General features: G+C 35.3%; 1 protein-coding gene across 1 annotated transcript in view; it reads left to right on the forward strand.

Moving 5' to 3' along the window:
• The window catches only part of C4H14orf39 (chromosome 4 C14orf39 homolog), a 38,900-nt gene that overhangs the window by 15,690 nt on the left and 2,700 nt on the right, over positions 1–20,510 (forward strand). Inside the window, exons 6-17 of the mRNA XM_063333173.1 lie at positions 1,593–1,682; positions 5,884–6,071; positions 6,561–6,603; positions 7,106–7,226; positions 8,251–8,345; positions 13,169–13,314; positions 13,773–13,852; positions 16,543–16,628; positions 16,722–16,786; positions 17,924–17,994; positions 19,438–19,595; positions 20,158–20,293. Of these exons, the coding sequence (XP_063189243.1) occupies positions 1,593–1,682; positions 5,884–6,071; positions 6,561–6,603; positions 7,106–7,226; positions 8,251–8,345; positions 13,169–13,314; positions 13,773–13,852; positions 16,543–16,628; positions 16,722–16,786; positions 17,924–17,994; positions 19,438–19,595; positions 20,158–20,293 (1,279 nt within the window). The remainder of the gene's footprint in view (positions 1–1,592; positions 1,683–5,883; positions 6,072–6,560; positions 6,604–7,105; positions 7,227–8,250; positions 8,346–13,168; positions 13,315–13,772; positions 13,853–16,542; positions 16,629–16,721; positions 16,787–17,923; positions 17,995–19,437; positions 19,596–20,157; positions 20,294–20,510) is intronic.

Raw genomic sequence — 20,510 nt, forward strand, 5'->3', positions numbered from 1 at the left:
TGAATGAGCAGTGTTTCTCAGTAGCACATATGACTGTTTAGCTCAGTAGACTTAAGACATTTTTCTGTTCTTTCCCTCACCTCACAGCACTTTGGTGTCTCTAAGTCTTATTAAGGTATTATTCGCTGTTTGGAGGCTCCACACACCTCCACACACGCATTTCTGAATCTGTTTCTTACCATCTTTAACTGAGCAACATCCTGGCCATTTGTTCAGTTACAACTTTCTGTGAAAATATCTTTTCTGATAGCTGTTACCTCAGCTGGGAGGATAGGAGACATCCACGCCTGGATGCTCATGCTCCTTACACCATCTTTTTCCAGGCAGGATGCTTTCTTTTTAAAGACCCGTTATATGCCTCTCCTAAAGATGCCATCTGAATTTCACTTGAATCAGAGAGTTTATCCACCTGTTTTTCTAGAGTTCCCGCATCCAAGGAAGAGGCATCTCTAATACCTGGATGTTGAGAATGTGCTATTAGTTTACTAGTTGTAAGTCCTTTGTGCATTCCCTGAAGTTGCTCTGCTTTCAGTACAACCTACAGTATCCTGCTGTAGGAAAATCACTTTGGTGGGCTGCGTCATAGATCTTACCTTAGAAGAGGCTCCTGAAATGAAGAACAAAAAATGGATTAATTGAGTTTCAGGGCTGTAGGGGAGACACGTGAGAGGAGACCCAGGCTAAGCACTACGGAATGTGGATCCATCAGTTTGCTCTAGAGAAATCTAGTTATGAGCTGAGTATGAGCCGCTCAGCACCTCTTGTTTGGAGGCAGGTTTCTGGAATGGGTGCATTTAACAATGTAGCCAGATATATAGCCAGATATCGACTCCATGAAATGTGAAAATATATGTGGATGATGACTTAGAGGTGGAAAAGAATGTTACTTGCCAGCAACTGAAGTTCAGTTCTTGCCTGCCATTAATTTATTATTAACTATTAGCTGGTGTGTTTCCTGTAGGGGCAGAATTTGAGTTCAAATCTAGTCAGTAAGAGGTGGTATGAGGATCTGTGCCTCCAGACTGCCAGGCCTGTCCTTCCAGTGTCTGGACTATTGTAGGGAAAGACAGGATCTCTTTCTGGCAGTTTTCTGTGCAGGACTTGCTTAGCAAATGGAGGAAATTCTGAGTTTGTGACTGTTGTTTGCATTTAGGTATGAGGTTGGTGCTGGTGATACCAGTGAGAATGAAGCTGTGCACATCTCCAGTAAGATCTTACATATCTTAAAAAGATTTGGTGATGATGCTGCTCTGAGTACCTAAGATGTGGATTTGGATGCCTAACTGCTTAGCCTTAGGCTCCAAAAATTTGTGAAGCTCACTTCATTTATTCCTTAAAAAGTGCTTTATAATCTTTCCCAATCCTATGTATTTATATTCTTGAATTTGCAGCTTTAAAATTTTAAGAAAATAAAAGTATGCATGTGAGAGCTTTCTGTACTAAACTCATTTATGTTTAACTTTCATAACATTACGTACATTATGTGTTCTAGTAAGCTAGCTAAAGTAACTTGATGTCTTTGTTTCTGAATGGCTTTTCATTAGGAAAGGCCACTTACGTGCTTTCTTTTTTTTTTTTTACTTTCTCCGCAGCTGGAAGCCCACCTATGTAATTCTTAGCAAGCACGAAGAATATTTGAAAAATGAACTTGAAGCTTTGCAAGAAGCTACAGAAAATGAGAGGTATTTATGATCATGTGAGATGAGGTTTCTAGCAGTAGTACTTATTAACCTGTCTAAATTGATCAGTAAATATAGTGCAGTCTGTGTGAAAAAGTTGTTATAAACTTTTGAGGATAATATAAGTGACTGAGTAATTGAAAGAATTTTTGAGGTCATGCCTTATTTAGTAGTTACCAATGGCATAGGATAAAATACGGCTTCTTCAAATTTGATTTCTTCCCAAATGCCTATTAGAATTTTTCAGAACATTGTTCAATTGCCTAGCATTTCAAGAAAAGCTCAAGAAATAAAGGCAAAGAATGTTTCAGCTTTTGCAGAAATATGAAATAGCATAGTATATTTACAAGACTGTACATAAGTTTTATTTATGAATGATTTTTTTTCCATTATTAGGACGTGTCTTCATGTATACTGTGATTTCTGTAGTTTCAGATATTCAGGTTTGGGAAGACTTTTTTTGAAAATACAGAGGTTATATCTTTTTGTTCAGAAGCATCCTTTACCTGAATGTAATCCTTTAAATTCATACATGGACTAAGTAAGATAACAATTCGGAGCATTCAGATAATTTCATGCTTTTCTTTATTTGCGAATATGAATTGCATATGATTGTTAGAATATACAAATCAAGTTTTTCTATACTGCAGTATATTCCTCAAAATAACCACAAAGCATGCAAATTCAACATTAGATCCTGAAAAATAGAGTGAGTGGCTCAGGAATGCCTGGTCTAAAACCATTTTAAGACCAGTTGTGGTTAAGATTCTAGTCAGTATTAATTGCAAATTCAGTTTTGTTCAGTAAGTGGCATTTCTGCATTTTAAAGAAATGATTAGTTATGCAACGTAACTGCTACATTCAATGGAATAAAGAACAGTCCCTGAAGATTTTCACTGAAATGTTCAAAATTCAGTGTGCCAGGTTAACCTTCTGAAGTTCTATTTTACACACAGTTAAAATTTTAAAATTCATTTTAGAGAGGTTGCTCACTTTTACTGATCTTTTTGTGAAGGGGAAGAGGTTGGTTAGTCCTATGGTAAAAAGATCATGTCAGACCAATCTAGATATCTAAATACCAATTTAGAGGTGTAACTTTAGGTACTTTAAAATGTTGCTTTGATTTTTTTCTAACTGTTCTTTTTGCCAGTTGTCCAAGACAGCAGAAATAGTATGCCTGATAGTCTTTAATTAACTCAGTTAGTAGCTTATCTGTCTTCTTCCTGTTCGGAGGTCTGTATTTGGTGAAAAATAAGGCTAAATTTGCTTTCTATGAGTATATGATTAAGCCATTTTGACTTTCACTAATTTGAGCTGACAAACCAGAGGAGCATTACTTTTAAATTGCTTCTTTAGATAACTAGTTTCAATTCCAACATGAAAGTGTTTGATCTGCTTTCCTGAGCTTAATTATAAGACATCATGACTATAAATCATAAAATAAATTTAATTAATGTATTTTACAAAAGTGGTTGCTCAAATACAGTCCCTCTGTACTGAAGCATTTGATGAAATATTCAAATCAGCAAGATGTGCATTCATCAAATTCTAAATATTTAAATTAGGAAGAAAAATAAGTACATTTATAACTTTATGCACTGGATGTGCTTTTTAGCCTGGCATTTTGGGGCACTGAGGACCTACTGCTTTAAATGGGAAGATGTTCTAAAAAGATGGGCAGATCAGTTTGCATTTAATTAGGCATTTATTCTGGAGGTTTTAAAAACGTTCCACATTTTTTCATTGTTATTGATTTCAAGAACATATAAGAATGCTTATATGACCTGGAAGTTCATCCTGAAAATAAGTTATATGAAGAAGGAAAGAGGAATAAAGAGCTATCCACATAATGTACAGGGGTTTTATGGGTGCTGTCCTTTTCCCATTGTCATTAGATTAAAACTTTTTTCTCATTACTTTAATGCGAACAGTGCTGAATTCTAAATAGCCTGTTTAACCGTGTGAACTGGAGGATGTGAATTACTGAAGAAAAAAATAAAATAGTGTCAATTTCTCAAGACTGTTATGCTCCGCTATGCTGTGCCATGCTATGCTATACTATATACAGCCATAAATATTAATTTGTGGAAAATACATTTTGGGAAAAGAATAAAAGTTTGAGGATTATTTTCAGAAGCTTGATCTATCTGCTACAGCAAATTATTTTACTTATTTATATTTTTATATTTTTACTTATATTTTATTTGTAATGTATTCTTAATTCGATACCAGCAATTTTTTGTTGCTCAGTTATTGTTTGTAACATCTATTAAATTCAATGGAACTGAGTATTTTCCATCTTCTGTACTTGTGAAATTTTGTACAGTATATACAAATATTCAGTAAATCAAGAAACCTAGATTCCCAAGACCACCCATGTAGAAAAACAAATAGATTGATCTAATTTTCTACATGTAATTTGGGAAGTGTGAATTCCTTGGTTTCACAGTGTTGATCTACAACTTCTTTTCCCTTAACAGCCGTATTGAACTTCAGTCAGATTATCAGGAACTAATGTCTGGAGTGTAGCTTTATTTGAAAAATAAAATCTTACTTTTTTTTCACTGTGACTTTTGTTTTCCTTTTATAAGAGCAGAAGCTTCTACTGTTGAATTCGGACGCAATTTTTTCTCTCTTCCATTGCCTGGACCAGCCAGTGGGCAGCCAGGAGCATCTGCCTTTCGATCTTGTTGCATTTAAATGATGAAATGTTTGAGATAAAACATGTTCTTTAAAGAGGAATACTGTATGCTTTGCAATCAGTGAGAACTGATCCTTAATGTAGACTTTATTCATGGTGCAGGTAAACAGGTGGGTCTCTGGCTTTAGTTGCTATTATGCACCGTAATTTGTTTCATAAAGGAATTTCTGGCTAATCTACAGGTGTACTAATAACTTAATATTTTGAAATTTGCCTTTCTCTATTGTTCACATAACCTTTTCCTACAGGATGATGTTTCCTTCGCTTTCTGTGATTTTATATTGGTGCATTCTAATATCAAGCAACTTTGTGTAATATTTCTTTCTCAATTAAATGACTAGTCTACATTAATGAAACATGCTGGATGTCTGTAGCTGTGATATCTCTTTATAAACATGTGCTGTCTGCATAAACGCTCACTATCAAACTCTTTATTGTGTATTTTGCATATGCCTAAACTTATCTTTTTTTCAGGAATAAAGGGCATAGAATGTCAACATTAAAAAAAAAATTACATCAATGAGGTAGTTCAATATTTGCAATCTATCCTGTAAATCCCTTGCCTGAGTGAGAAAACCTGAAAAAAAAAGAAAAGTATTTTCCAGTGTAGTCAGTATCATTGATTTAACACAAGAGGATGGCTGTTCTGTGCAACAGCACTTTTCTTTCTCTTCTTTCCAAACATAATATTGATCAATTTTCAGCTTTATGTGATGAGTTACATCCTATTACTTGTTATGGTATCTGTTTGTTTTTGTAGTACAATTATTTCAAAAGCCGATTTAAAGTTATAAAAATGTCATGAACATTAATTGATGCTACCTACTTTAATAATTTGTAGCTATGTACTCACATGATGTCAATGAAATTATATTAGTGTAACGTTAATCTAGAGGGCAGTCCTACAAGAAGCTGAGCAGTCTGGCTCTTTGCCAACTAAATATTTAAGTGTTTGTTTAACCTTAAGCATTAATAGTCCTATTGTTGTAGTGTGACTAATGGGTGTGTTTAGGGCTTCCTTGATTCAGACACAGATTACTCAGCATCTCCTTGGATGCCCTTAGTCCAGTGATGTATCAGGCTGCTCTAAATATGAGATGCTAGGCCAAATTCTCTTTTGCTGTAACTTTGGTATAGCTCCACTGAAACTGAACAGAGAATTTTGCTTGCAGTCAGTTTCATGATAATTACACAGGGACAAAACATTTGCCATCTGCCAGGCTGCTTTTGAATATAATATGCTCTACATTCCTTTCAGAATAATGTGGTTTGACTGGTTTTTTACATCATGAGGGTATTCTTTGTTACACACAGCATAGTCTTCCTTGAAAACAGCTGGAAGATTAAAAAGAGAGCCAAGTAGTGGTATATTAAATATAATCTGACTTTTTTCCAGGACACCAGCAAGTCTAATTGAGCCGATGCCATAAATTAATAGTTTTTTTTTCCTTATAAACAGTGTCTTCATGCAAAAAAAAAATTAAATTACATGTATTTTTATAGGAAAATGTATCAGGATTACATAACCCAGTATAAAGAGATACTGAAGCAACACCGTGAAAAATATACAGGAACTGCTCTTGCACAGGAGTATTACAAAAAAAAGAAAGAACTTGAAGAAATCCAAAACAGAGTTTTGAAACGGTCTGAAAAATATAAGTTGAAAGAAGATGCTTGCTTGGATATTCTAGGTACTACTATTATCAATGCTTTTACAGTAGAGCCTATTGGTAGTGTACTGCACATTAAAAGTGCTGTACAGAAATTCTCTATTTAATTTTCCACAATTTCTCTTAAGCTAATAAAAAGATCTTCTTTTTGTTACACCATTTTTAGGAAAAAAAATCTGTAGCAAACTGAGACTTTGAATAAGAATTTAGAATATACATACTAATATTCCCTCCTCCAACCCATGAATGTAATGGGGAGAGGTTTGCCATTGGGATTCTTGGGGTAAAAAAGTCCTAAAATGACTTTAGAATTACCCTTTCAAAATTTTAAATTTATTTTTCACATCTTTTTTAGTGCTGTTCTTAATGGCATCACTCTCTATTATACTACTATTTCTGTTATGTATACTAAGTGAAGATAAGTGCTCCTCATCTATTAATTTATCTTGTATTTGTTAAGAAAATTAGATTTGTGAATTAATGATCTGAAATTAAATTTTATTTCTGCAGACCCTGTTCCTTTTAAATCCCTAAATGATTGGGCTTTACAGATGTATCCTTGATTTGTAGTGTTTATGCAGTTGGCAGGGAAGAAAGTTTATATTTACCTTTGACAACTTTCTATTAGAAAGTACAGTACTTATTTATATATTTCATAGAATGGTTTGGGTTGGAAGGGACCTTAAAGATCATCTAGTTCCAGTCCCCTTGCCATGGGCAGGGACACCTTCCACTAGACCAGGTGTTTAGAGTGGCATCATTAGGATTTCTCTGTGAGAAAAGTGAAGGTCAAATAATACTTTCAGTTTAAATGTATGGGAGCATTTTGAGGAAAGAAAATAAAATTTCGCTTAATGACATATCCATCAAAATGCTTCGTTAAGGAGGAGAAGCCAGATTGAAGTCACGTTTGAAGATTTGTCTAGGAAGCGTAGGTTTGGCAGAGCTTTCTGCACACCTACCATTTGCACTTACGGCATAGAGGGGTCAGGGATCTGATAGTATCCCTTGCTTGAAAGAAGTAATGTTGCAATCTATATTCCATAACGTGAAAGTGCTTCTTCGAGGCACAAAACACAGGAAATGTTAAAGCTTGCTGCAGTTGCTGTGCAAGAATCCATTGAACTAGAAAAAGAAGCAGAGGAATTAGAAATGAAAATCAATTATTTAAAAAAGGTAACTGCATTTTAATTTTATTTTATATAAATACTTTTTATATATGTAGTTATATATACCACCATTATATTTTCTGAAACATAGAAAAAGTAGCGTGTTTTCAAGCATGTGGACCAATAAGATGATTGCAGTATTAGTAATTATGTTTCTATAGCATTACGTATGTTTTCTTAAAGAAGAGGGGTCCATTAATGTAAAGGCTCTTAAAGCTTGCTTTCTTTGGACCTCAGTTTACACCAGTTTACTTGAGTACACAGCTTTCACTGGTCCTACTCGTTTTTAAGGCTTTGTTAATATGAATGCGTTTAACTATGCTTTACAGTATGAATCATGTAAATTCTCCTCCCCCCTTGACCCCCCCCCCCCCAAAATAAAATGTTTGTGGGGGGTAATACTCAGAGGTAAAACTGGCTGATTTTAGACAGGAGGTCAGTACAGTTCCACTGACTAGAAAAAGCACTGATATTTCAAAAAATGATTTTGTCGGGACGTTTTGATCCAGTCCCCTGCTAGGTGGTACAAGCTCTCTCCTAAGCATCTGGACACTTTTACCTCTCTGGACCACATTTACTGTTGTGTCATCCATGCCTACTTCAGCCAGCCTTGTGCTGGTAGAAGCATATTGTGCACAGGTGGTGTTTTCTATTTATATTTTGTGATACTGTTTGACACTCATAGTCACAAACTAAAGTTCCTAATGTGGTATGTGCTGTATAAACATGCAGTAAGAAGGGATGTGGTGAATTTATTTATAAGTATGAAGGAGACCGTGTAAGGAACTCCTTGTTCTGAATAGATACATAGAGTCTGTGCTCAAAAACTTCTGTGTTCATTCCAGTTGTTACAGTCAGTCCAACAAAAAATATTACCTCACTTTAACCTTGGTCTGATTATTTCTTCAGACTGTCTTGGCTACAAAAACTCTACTACTGTGCACTGATTCATCAGGTTTAGAAAACATTTGCAGCACGTAGCTATAATTTTTCAAGTTTTTTCAATTTATATTTGTTCCTTATCTTTTAAGACATTTGAAGAGACTACAGAAGATCAAAATAATTCCAAAATGATTGAAGGGAAAAATCAGAAAAGTCTAGAGAAGCCAAAGGAGTTTAAAGAAAGGTACACTTAAAATGCTTTCTTTCCCTTGCTTTTATATAGAGTACTATCTCAGCATTTACACAAAGACTGCCACAAAACAAATTGTTGCTGAATAATGACTGGCAAGCTTCTCTAACCCTGGTTATGTGATTTATTTATGTAATTCTAGAAGTTTTATATTTCTTGGGGTTAAGATGGTGGCAAATTTTGATTCTTGGAACCTAAATGTATCTGGAAACATACTATTCAAAAGTATTTTTCAGAAACCTTTGTTCCTCACAGCTGCTGCTGATAGATGTGTGTGAATAATTGTACGAGTTTTGAATACAACTACAGTGACTGTGCGGTCAGAGATAAAATACATTACCTCTACTAAATGCATATTTGGGGAAAAAGAGGCAGGGTTTCACGACATTTGCCTTCAGCTCTCAACTACTTAAGAAATTTAACTCTTAATTTAGTTCTTAAAAACAAGCATGAGTGAAAGTTTCATAGACAGGATTAATGGCTTAGTAAATTAGTCAGTGGTCATTTACAACCAGGACTCACTTTAATATGAGCTCAATTACAATGACTGAAAATCACCATCAGGACTATCTTGCACTTATCTGGAGTCCTTGTAAGTGCTGAAACATCAGCCTTAGAGCTGATGCTTTTACACCAAAATCCATTTTAAACTGAAACTCTGTCCAAAAGACTTTGTCCGAATTATTTTACAATATGGGGTGCTTGAAAAAGAAGCTTTTTAGGGCTTTAAATAGGGTTTTAGTGGACTGCATCTATAGAAATGCTTCATTTTAATAATCTCTAAGAGCCTTTCCACAGGGCCATTTTTGGTCTTTAATATCTTCTTACAGACCTATGAATTATTCAGATAATTTTTTTTGTGTGGTTTAAGCCCTTACACCCATTCTGTCTTCTTTTATAAGCTTCTTGTAATTGGCAAGACCTCAGAAACATAGGGAAGCAAGAAATCCACTTTAGTTTTAAGACTAGCTAAAAAAAAAAAAAGATGGGAAGCACTCCCTTTGAATTTTCAAAGAAACCCACGTATGTTCAGTCTGCAGAAAGCAAAATACTGATTAAAGACCTATTATAAAAGGCAGAGATTGTGCTCTGCGCATGGAAGCATAAGAAGCACTCAGTCAGGCTCCTCATGGAAAAGAATTCATAGGCTACATTGCTGCACCTGCAGTTTGTATGTTTACTTCTGCATCATGGAGTCTTCAGGTCTTTGTACCTTCACCTGAAGTTGTGCCTTGATTGCATATAAGTAGATCTTTTTGGTGCTCTTACTGAAGCAATAATCCCATGGCTTGTGTCATGGTTATAAGATGTTGTAAACATTTTACACTGTCCTAACTCACATTGCCTTTTAACCTCCATGTATGCGTTTATGTGATACAGCAAGTGGTATCAGACCATAATCTGGTTATTAATTAATGTTTTTTCTAGAGTAAATTTTAAAGCTTAATTATGTCAAAGATATCCATAACATGAAGGCTTGTAGAAAATGGTATAAAAATTGTTTTTAAAAATCCCCATTTGGTATTAGTGTATTAAAAAAAAAAGTCTTCACTAGAAAGCATAGAAGTGTCTGATTAAGTAACTACTGATGTTAAAACGGGCCTATTATGAATCTGTGATCGTAAACACTGTGAAAAAAACAGTGGGTTTTTTGAGACATAATGAGTCTCATAAATTAAAACCTTTGCAGACTCAAGGCAATGTACAAAAATATAATAGCAGAATGTGGGTACCAAAGGCAGTAGTCCCATGAGCTGTTCTGCAGTCACTATGAGGTTGCAAGCAAGCAAAGAGAACTTTGTGAAGAAAAGGAGATACCTTAATCTTTTGCCACAAAAGAAGAGGAAGAAGAATAAAAAATAAGACTTGTACTGATGAACTGATGCAGACCAGTGTGAAGAGAAACCAGCAGAATCAAGAGAAAGAACTAAAGAGAGCAATGAAAGCACTGAGCAGAGCAATGTACCCATGAAATGCTTTAGAGGGCTACAAGACAAGAAACCAACTTGCAAGTTAATAAATAGGTGCTGATATGTATGTTCTCCTTTGGGCAGGAGGATGGCAGTGTAACTGTTCTTGTAAAAGGCTTGGAACATTTTAGTTTGAATCACTTATTGCTGGCCAGGTAGTCATTGATGAGCATGACAGCAAAACACAGATTCCTCTTCTCATACCACCTGTTTTCTATGATTAGTGGGCTTTCATACTTCAACAGTTATATAGACAAGTATCATAGTTAAAATTTCCAAATCAAGAGTTCTAATCAATCACCAAATAGAACTTTACTCTTTTGAAGCCCTGGTCTTGATTTTCCAATTAGAGATTATATTTATTACATAGGAAGGCTGACATCTTGAACTGTGCTTTGGCATGTATCATGTTCATTTTCTCTGCTTTTGTAAAATGTTTACAAGAGGTTTAATCTCATTATTCTGTAATTTTGTGGTTTTGGTTTGTTGGTTTTTTTTTTTAATTTTATTGTATTTTGAATTTGATTATGTGTTAATTCCACGTCTAAATACCTAAAACTTCTTACGTTCCAAGTGAGAGCTGTCTGCTAAAACTTCTTGTAAAGGATATTCCATGGTGGATTATTGCAGATTTTTCAGAATCTTTGCATGACAAGTGATTAGCTTTTACTGATCAAAGAAATAAACTTTGTAATATAATTCTTGGAAAAATACTTACAAAGCTGTTTGTGGACTTCCAGATGTAAACATATACGAAGAGTCAGCCCAGAGCTGACCACAGCCTCATAGTCAGTTATTAGGGCAGCTAGTTATTAAAAGTCCTGCTTCCAAAAGGACTTGCTGACATGCGCCCAATTGGAATACTGAACATGGCTTCAGTAGAGAGTCCTGGTAAATACCACAGTAGCAACTGTGATTCTTCGTATGTAATCAAATACACTTGATTCCTATAATAACTATATAAAATCATATTAATCTTTGGGCTTCATTATGCTACAGAGAAGAAACTACTGCTGAGGAAGTGGGATTTTATTTTGACTTAAGAATATCTATTTTTTTCTTTGCACTTTAGTAAAAAAAGTTATCTATTTTGCAGTATGGATCAAGATAAAGATTTTTTTTATCTGCTCAGATGTCTGCCAACAATGAAGTAGAGAAAGAAGATAATGATCTTGTTACTGCAATTTGGGCTATTTTGAGCTTCAGTATGCAGTTTGATTTTTCTTTCAATGGTTATTAATTATGTCAGAACTTGTGCATTTTTTTTTTCAGTAGCGTTCTTGGGGAGGGAAGGGAGCAGGTGTATTACATATGCATAAAGTTTAACTGCAGGCTCTTTTGGGAGGCTTTGTTACTTAAAAAAATGTATATCTTAAGAGCTTCTGAGTTGTGTAACTCTGCCATTGATACATTCTTCTGAATAGGTATGCATGGTAAAAGAATGCTTTCATTCATGGAGAGTGAATTTTTAGAAATACAGAATTGTCTGGTAGGCTTTATAGAAGCACATGGAAACTGACTCCAGAAACTTTTAAAAACACAATTTGTCACCCTAAATTCTGTAAAACCAGAATGGTTTATGGCAATCTAACTCATGACCTCAGCATCAGCAGCCTTGTTCAATTCATTTTTGAATTATGATTGTGGTAAAGTGGCCAAATAAGCCACTTTGAACAAAGTGAAGCAGATTTAGCCAGACTTCTATGCTTAGCTCTGTTTTTATTTCTCCTTGTTTTTGCACTCTCTGCATCTGAATTTAAAGATACACCATCCATATACACATATTGTTTCCTGTAGTACTCATTCTTGACACAGGTAATACCTATAATTACTGTCACTGAAATACAGATTCTTTTTAATCTTTTATTATTCCTGTTTTTTTTGATCAAAGTATTAGGTGGCTTATATAGTTTGTTGGGTCTCAGTCCGTCAGAGCACTTCATGTATGTGTAACTTTACAGGTGAAGATAGTCCTTTTTATCAGAGTTACTTGACTGAGGTGCATTCACGGTTTTATGTGATCATGGTTGTGCATGTATATTACTTTAATGTGTTGTTAGGTCCATATATCTTAACCAGTGCTTTGAGTTTGGCATTTTTTCAGTAGTATTGCTAATTTTGCTCCACACTACCTTATAAAGTGCATCCTGCATTTTATCTTATTTTTATTTATGGAAAATTTCAGGAAGAACAAGACTGCCTTAATTCTTCATTTGTCCTGAATAGCATTGTTTAGTCAGCTGTAAACCAGATGTTGTAGCTAGAAGCACAGAGGTGCTAAGCAGGAATGCCAGAGAGAAAATAAAATACAATTAATTATTTTAAAAAACGGTAAATGTTCCTGTGCCAAATAGCAACTTTTCCCTGCATCATTCTGCTAATCTTTGTCTTTCTACACTGTACTACACAGATAATTACCCTACATGTGAAAACACCTGCTGCAGTTTTCTCTTTTGTGTACGTATAGTGTGAGTATTCCAGACAATCTTGGCGAGAGAAAAGGTGTTTTTAAATGTGAAAATGTGATTTCAGAACTACGATAATGAAGTACTTTGATTAAAGTGTAAAACCCAAAACTACAAATATTTTTCTTTGATACTGGCAAAATTTAAGTCAGCAATGTTCTTATGATTGGCTTATTACTACTTTATGTCATCTTCTTTCATTGATAGTCTCTGTCTGATATTATTTAAAGAAAACTTAAATTTTTATCAACTGCTGGAGCTGAAAGAGGTAGAACCTCCCTGGCAGCATGCATCTCCCTCGAAAACTCTACTTATTTGAAACAGTTATATTTTATGATTTCCTTTGTTTTGTAATTGTTAACTTAAATTTTCTTTTTTTTAGGATATTTGAAGAGAGTGAACGGAATGATCCGTCTTTGCTAAATGAGAAACATCAACTGTACAAACCACTACATGTCCCATGCATTCCTCGTAAATTAGTACACTCTGTACAGAGTATTAGATTCCCAATGCAACGGACAGAAACAGGTGCAGTGTGCTTAATGATCTTTCTGTGAGAATTTTGGATTATTTTTGTGTAAATGAATGGCAACCATGATTACAAATGTAGCGAACTGTTCCTACTGTGGTAGTTGAAGCCAGGCTTTCAGTGGAAGTTGGGTACGTACCTGTTTTTATGTTCTGAAAATCTATGTCTGATTTCTCTCTTTTCTGTGCAGTGAGTAAAGTAAGATGACAGGTATACCTGATGCATAATATCAGAAAAATCTGTAACATAACTTTATCACTGTTTGCATAAATACAGTAAATATTAACTGAGTATTATTTGCAGTAAATTGATTGATACTTTCATATTTTGTGATGATTTTCTTTTTAGATCATTTAACAGGAAAAATTATAAGCTTTGTTCCCAAGTTCAGTTTAACAATGCCACGCTTTGGATACTTAATCCTTTGGACAATATTAAGTAATATTTGTTAATTTAGGGAGAGAAGACAAAGAAAGACCTATGGAACTTTCAGTGGCCACTAGCAGTTCCTCCAGCCTTGCAGAAAATTCATCACAGGTATTCATCTCTCCCACTGGTAAAACCATGAGATTATATAATCTGTTTTATGTGTTTTTTTTAAAATTTAAAACACTTCAAGTATACCTAGTGCTATTATATCTTACATAAAACTTGTTAACATTATAACCAGGACACTAATCTTGATAATCTGCTGTTAGTTGATAATAAAAAAATTTCTTTGGTACCATTTCTAATTCAACTGAAAATACGTATTTTCTTACAAAGTGCAACTGGTAGTCATAGTAAGCATTCTAGTGACAAACTTGAGGTGGACTATTCACATAATTTTGTATAATAGTTTTTAAAATTTAGAATAACCTTTGTAGATTCACGTGTTTGTATGTAGCAAATTTTTGAAGTTCTCAAAAAGGAATATACTGATTATTATTATTACTGATTATTATTTATATTATATTATTAGAAGGAATATACTGATTATTATTATTATTACTGATTGTCAGCCATCTATTCTGTAATGAAGGATTTTGTAAAGAATTAAATGGGCAGGATGCTATACAGGACCACCTACAGTTAACAGCTCAGTTCTGAGGTTTAACCAGAAACAAAAATCTGGGCTGAGTGGAATAAAACCACGAGCACCATTGCTTTGTACACTTGAGGAGTCCACAACTACATCTTCCATCTCTCACCCATAAACAAATAGTTCCCATGGCACTTTTTGAAAAGGTGAAGTGTATTGCAGCTTAATATCTTAAATATACAAACGCAATAAAACGATCCTGAAACAAGCCGGAGGAACAATTTGCACAGTTATGAAAACTACTAACAAAATCTCATTAAGTGCAAGAACATTGTCGCAGTCTGGGCCGGGTTGGCCAATGACAAGGCAACAGATGCTCTCCCCCATCTCTCGCTCCAAGGAGAGGAAGAAGAAAGAACGAAGAGATTTATGAGTTTAGAAAAAAACTAAACTATTTTAATGAAATATTATTAATAAAATAAAAAGGAAATAAGAAAATAGATACAATATATACAAATATACACTAAACCATATCAATCTCCCAGGGAGATGGCACTGGGAAAGTTCCAGACTGGACTCAGTGACAAACGGGAACTGGAACACACTGATGGGAATCAAAAGGCAGATGAGCTGACAGGGTCCTCCTCAGACATCAGTCACTGAAGAAAGAGAGCCATTGAAGAAGCAGTCCACAGAAGAAGAGCCCTTGGAGAGAAGCCAACAAAGAAGAGCCAACTTCCTCCCTTTGATTCCTCAGCTTTTATACTGAGGAATATGCAATTGGTCAGTTTGGGTTACCTGACCTGTCCACGCCTCCCCACAGGTGTGACCCCTCCACAGGGTAAACAACCAACTCAGCTGACCCTGGCTGCCACAGAAAGTTTTGCTGAAGAGAAAGTTGGCTCTGCTCCCCCCCAAACCAGGACAAACATTCGTAGGACCAATGGAGTGTATAAAGATAAGGTAAGGCCATAGGAGGTCAAATAAACAGTTTGCAACTGTGTTCGCTGTACAGAAGCTTGTGGAAGTTTCTATACCAAACCCTTTCTTTTTAAGGGACATCTCACTGGAACTATTTAAACTCAAATGTTAATGAACAATAAAAATCGTAAAGTAAAAAATTAACAGAACCAGTTGTGATTTTCTTCAGAATTTCAAGGGAACTGAAGGATAAAGTGAGTTAATCACTAAATGTTTTAGAGTGGAGCCTGTAGTAGAAGAAGCCTTCATAAGACAACATGGAACACGACTAGGAGAAGTTTCAAGCAATTCTGATTTGTGACTGGCTGAGGGAGTTGGATGTGATGAGGATGATGGAAGAGCTGTTGCCAGGGTAATCCAGAGATGAAGAAGGGACTCTGTGACCTGGAACTGCATTTAGAGAATAGCGGGAAGCAGTAAGTCAAGGCTAAGGGAACTTTAAGAAAGGGTGATGGCAACAAGGAAAAGAAGATGGAGTCTGAGGAAAAATATAAAGTTTGGAAGAAAGGAGGTTTCTATGCTTCAGAAAAGGAGTGCTGTAAACCACAGGAGTTGAGTGGCAGACAGATTCTGCATAACCAGCCCTTTTGTTCCCCGCTCTGAATTGATTTCAAGTTGATACGCTTTGCAAATTAAAACCAAACCTGAACTTGCAGCTCCCTGTGAAATAGCATTTAATCTGATGCTGAGCCATAGTACCACTCTGCTCTTTAGGCACACGTATATGCTACATATAAGAGTTAGGGCTTCTGATCTCATGAAAATCTGTGAGGCAGGATTATTTCCATGTTTTCTGCAGTTTTTCAATCCTGACAGGAGTCATGTTTCCTGGTTTGCATACTCACTTTGGCCTTTGGAGGTGGAGACAGGCCTGGCACCAGCGCTTTCTGTGTTGTCAATCAGGAGCAACCTGGCTGCAGTAGTAGAAAACCTGGATAAAGTTTGTAAATTATGTAATGTTATTTGTATGACAGAAAAGTTAATTATTCACCTCTAATCATCAATGCTGTGAATGAGACTTTATAAAAAATTATGGAAGGTGTTTTGGGTATCATGCTGTTAAAATGTAGGTAAAGCAAAGATAAGCAAAAAAGTTTTTATGTTTCCTGACTCATAAAAAGAGGTTAAGAGAAGGGACTTCCACAGCCTAAGGAGAAACCAGAGTGATATTGTTGAAGTGACAATTTCATATGCTGCCTCATTTGAATTTTTTGCTATGTTTTAGATAGTTATTGATGCTGCAGGGACTAATAACCCACAAATTGCCCAAGTTCCATCAATAGCAAGTTTACAAAACCAAATGCAATGCAGGTAACTTTTCTTTAACAAAGTAGTTTTTATTCTTGAGATTAGGGTTTATGGAAATAATCCATATTCACATAAACAGTAATTTTTGTCTTTTAGATTGGTAATTCCTCCAAAGCAGATGAGTTCTAATCAACAGTTTGAGAGTGAAAATGCAGTAATAGGTAAAGTACCACTGTCGGTTTTTTGATAGGATGTGCAGTTACTATATGCTGGATCACATAAGTATAAACCAGAAAATTATAGGGGCCAAATTTTCATTCTGGTATTAAGTGGGCCACCACTTAATATTCCTTTTAGTATTTAGTATTCCTTTTCGCCTTTGATTATTTAGTTCAAACTTTGAGTATAGCAGACAGGAAGTGTCCTAATTTAAATAGAGACTGAACTGCTCAGTAATGTGGGATTCATTCTGCATTGACCATTGCTAATGAAAGGAACCTTCCAGCATGTCTGCTCTAGTCTCAAATTACTTGGGTAAAATGAAATCCAGTCTGAAAATCTGCCCAGAAGGCATGAGAAAATGCAAAGAAAAGAGATACAATAAACTCAGTAATTCAGGAATCTTGAAGCATCAAATTAAGATTATTAAAGACAAAAATTAACTTGAGAAATACTTACAGAATTCTTACAGAAACAAAACAAAGTAGTTACAAATACATCTATAGTTTTTGAAATCACAAGGCACTGAGCTTCAGTTTAAATACATTTTTTTCTAATTATACTGCCAATTTAGATACATGTCAAAAATTATAGTCTGTTTTTTTTTATAAAAGGGGTCCTAGTGATGTGTCCTGAAACACAGGATCTTAACCCACAGTGCCTGAAACGTTGCATTGTTGAAGCTTAGAGCAGAAAGTCTGATAATATCCTCATTTCTCATCCTGACTTCTGCCCAGTTCTTTAAGATACACTTCATCGGCACATCATATGGATGTGCTTTTTCTATTGTTTCCACCTGGTTTCTATTGACTGATATTAGGACTCTCAAAGGGCAGTAGCTGAATTAGCCAAACATAGCACTCTCAGGGAGAAATACCTAGGTTTGAAGAACATACCAAACCATATGAAGCAGCCTAAGCATTGCTTTAACAACAGCGAGTAAGTGGCAGAATGAGAGGTAACTATTATGGACATAGACACAAAGTGTATTATTATGAAAACTACAGTCAGGACACTTTCTTACCAGTAAGAATGTCATGTTAGTAAACCTTTCTCAAGAATTCTTTCCCACAACATAATTTTTGTTTATCCAATTAAAATGCTGTTATAATACAAGCAGTGCTGTCATTTTTGTATAGCAAACCAAGAGGCCAAATGTGGTGGTAAAGAAGGAGAAGATGAGCCAAAGGATTCCTCGTATATACCTCAAGTAAGCAAAGCATTTCTTATGTCAGTAGTAGTTACTTTATTTAGAATAGTCAAACTATCTTGACGTATTTGAATCTACTGGCAAGAGGTAAGTCTCAGAAATTGGCAAAGCAGCTCATTATAAGGCGCCGAACAGGTGAGAAGCCAATCAGTGCTTTCTGATTAGTAGTACTTCTGATCATTGCTCTTGATCGTGTCATAGGCTATTTAGGATGACTATCCTATGCACGTCTTAGTTTTTATATAAATTGGTGCATATCATTTTCATCAGTGTGAGCTGGTGAAACATTTTTAAAAAATGTTTGCATTTCAATTTCATTTCTCCCACAAAACTATAGTGAATAGGCCCTGTGCTGGCTACAGAGTCTGTATGGCTCCATTGGCACTGCTTTTACTGGCTGCGCTTGAATGCGAGATTAAGCTCACCATGCCGTAATAATCAAGAGATTGTATATACAGCTTGTATGTATAGGTGATATCAAGATGTGGTTTAACACTGGCCAGCAGCTAAGCACCACACAGCCACTTGCTCACTACCCCCCCACAGTGGGATGGAGAAGAGAATCAGAAGGGTAAAAGTGCCGGGGGCTGAGACAAAGACAGTTTAATAGGTATAGCAAAAGCTGTGCATGCTAGCAAAACAAAATAAGGTATTCATTCACTGCATGCCATCTACAGGCAGTTGTTTAGCCATTTCCGGGAATGTAGGGCTTCATCACACATAATGGTTACCTGGGAAGACAGATGCCACAACACCAAACAGCCCCCCTTTCGCTTTCCCCACAGATTTTATTGTTGAGCATCATATGGTATGGAATATCCCTTAGGTAAGGTGGGGTCAGCTGTCACAGCGGTGTCCCAACTTCTAGAGCGCTCCTAGCCTACTCACTGGCGGGGCAGCATGAGAATCAGAAAAGGCCTGGACGTTGTGTGAGCACTGCTCAGCAATAACTGAAACATCCCTGTGTTATCAATCCTGTTTTCATCACAAATCCAAAATATAGCACCACGCAAGCTATGAACTCTCAGCCAAAACCAGTACACAAGTTCAAGTTTGAGATATTCCTCGTCTTCTTGTTGGCTCTCTACAGGCTGATGCCTGTGGAGAAGAATGTCTTTAAAACAATATTCACTCTGATGGAATTTGCTCCACAGAATCCAAGTGCGCATTCTCATTTAACATTTTCTAAGGAAGACAAAATATCTCATATATAGTTTCATTCACAAGAAGTCCATTTTAAATTAGATAAATTAGGGTTACCGTATTAAGTGTGGTGAATACGTCACTGTGACAATTTTATTAAAATCCTTTTACTTTTCATGAGAATAAAACTAAGTGACTAACCCTAAAACATATAATTAATATATTTATAGGTAAATGTACTAATGATATTTTGGGAAATTTTATATGCCATAAACATTATTGTATATTTCTTTTTAATAGGACATACAGACATGTTTTAAGTCAAATGAAGATAATCCTGACACAGCAGAAGAAAGTGCAGAACGTTTTTTAAAAGCACCTGAAACACCTGAGTTTGTAGGAACACCTGACTCAAAGGGGAAGAAACCCCAGTTCTCTAAAACACCTCCATTTGACTTGTATGATTTCAGCTTTTGTTTAGATTTTGAGCAAAGTTGCATTGATGTGTATTGTATAAGCATTTCCACTGTTTTTGAAAGATACTATAGAAAGGCTTCTCTAGAAGGTTTTCTGAAAATATTCAATTTTTTTTCTGCTTTACACTAGGTAATTTATTATATTTTCTTATGCTAGGTAATTTATTATATTTTCTTCTTTCAGTATCATTTCCACTTGAAGCTGTTTTGAAGGAGGGTGTCTCTGCTTAGAAATATATGAGACACAGGTTCTTTGTAGCTCCTTTGCTAAAATTGTTGTATTTTCCTGCATTTTTATTTGTTACACCAATTGCTATCTTTAGACAGTTTTTTTGGTAAAAGGGTAGGGAATTAGTAAAAACACCACGTCACTTTGCTTTAAAGAGTTGTGTTACCCATTCTGTGTTGCAAGAAGCAGTTATTGATGGAAGCTATGGGAATCTAAAAAAGTGACAAAATAAAAAAAGAAAAAATAGAAGAAAAAAAGCCCTCTATGCTACTTTTAAAAACTATTAATGTAACTTCTTCCTTTCTGTCTTTACAGCATTCACAATTTAGGTTGTGAAGAAGGAACATCAAAATCTCCTGCTTTCTTTTCTTTCATGAACTTCTCACAGAAGTCACCTGGCTTTAATTTATTTGATTCTTCTGTGTTTGGGGCAGAAAATTCATCTGATGAGGTAAAAATGAGTATTTGAGAATATTAGATTTCCACAAAGCAGAATATGCTAAGGAAACAGCATTGACAGTGAATGAGATTTTTCAGACTGGTTATCTTTGTAGCAAATAATTGTTTTATTAGCTTGCTTAATTTTACATTTGATATCCTTTGAAAATGCTTATCTTCTTTCCTGGCAATCTCCCTATGATGACTCCAGATCAAGTATGAATCTTTCC

The sequence above is a fragment of the Chroicocephalus ridibundus genome, chromosome 4 (assembly GCF_963924245.1).
Source record: "Chroicocephalus ridibundus chromosome 4, bChrRid1.1, whole genome shotgun sequence".
Taxonomy (NCBI): Eukaryota; Metazoa; Chordata; class Aves; order Charadriiformes; family Laridae; genus Chroicocephalus; species Chroicocephalus ridibundus.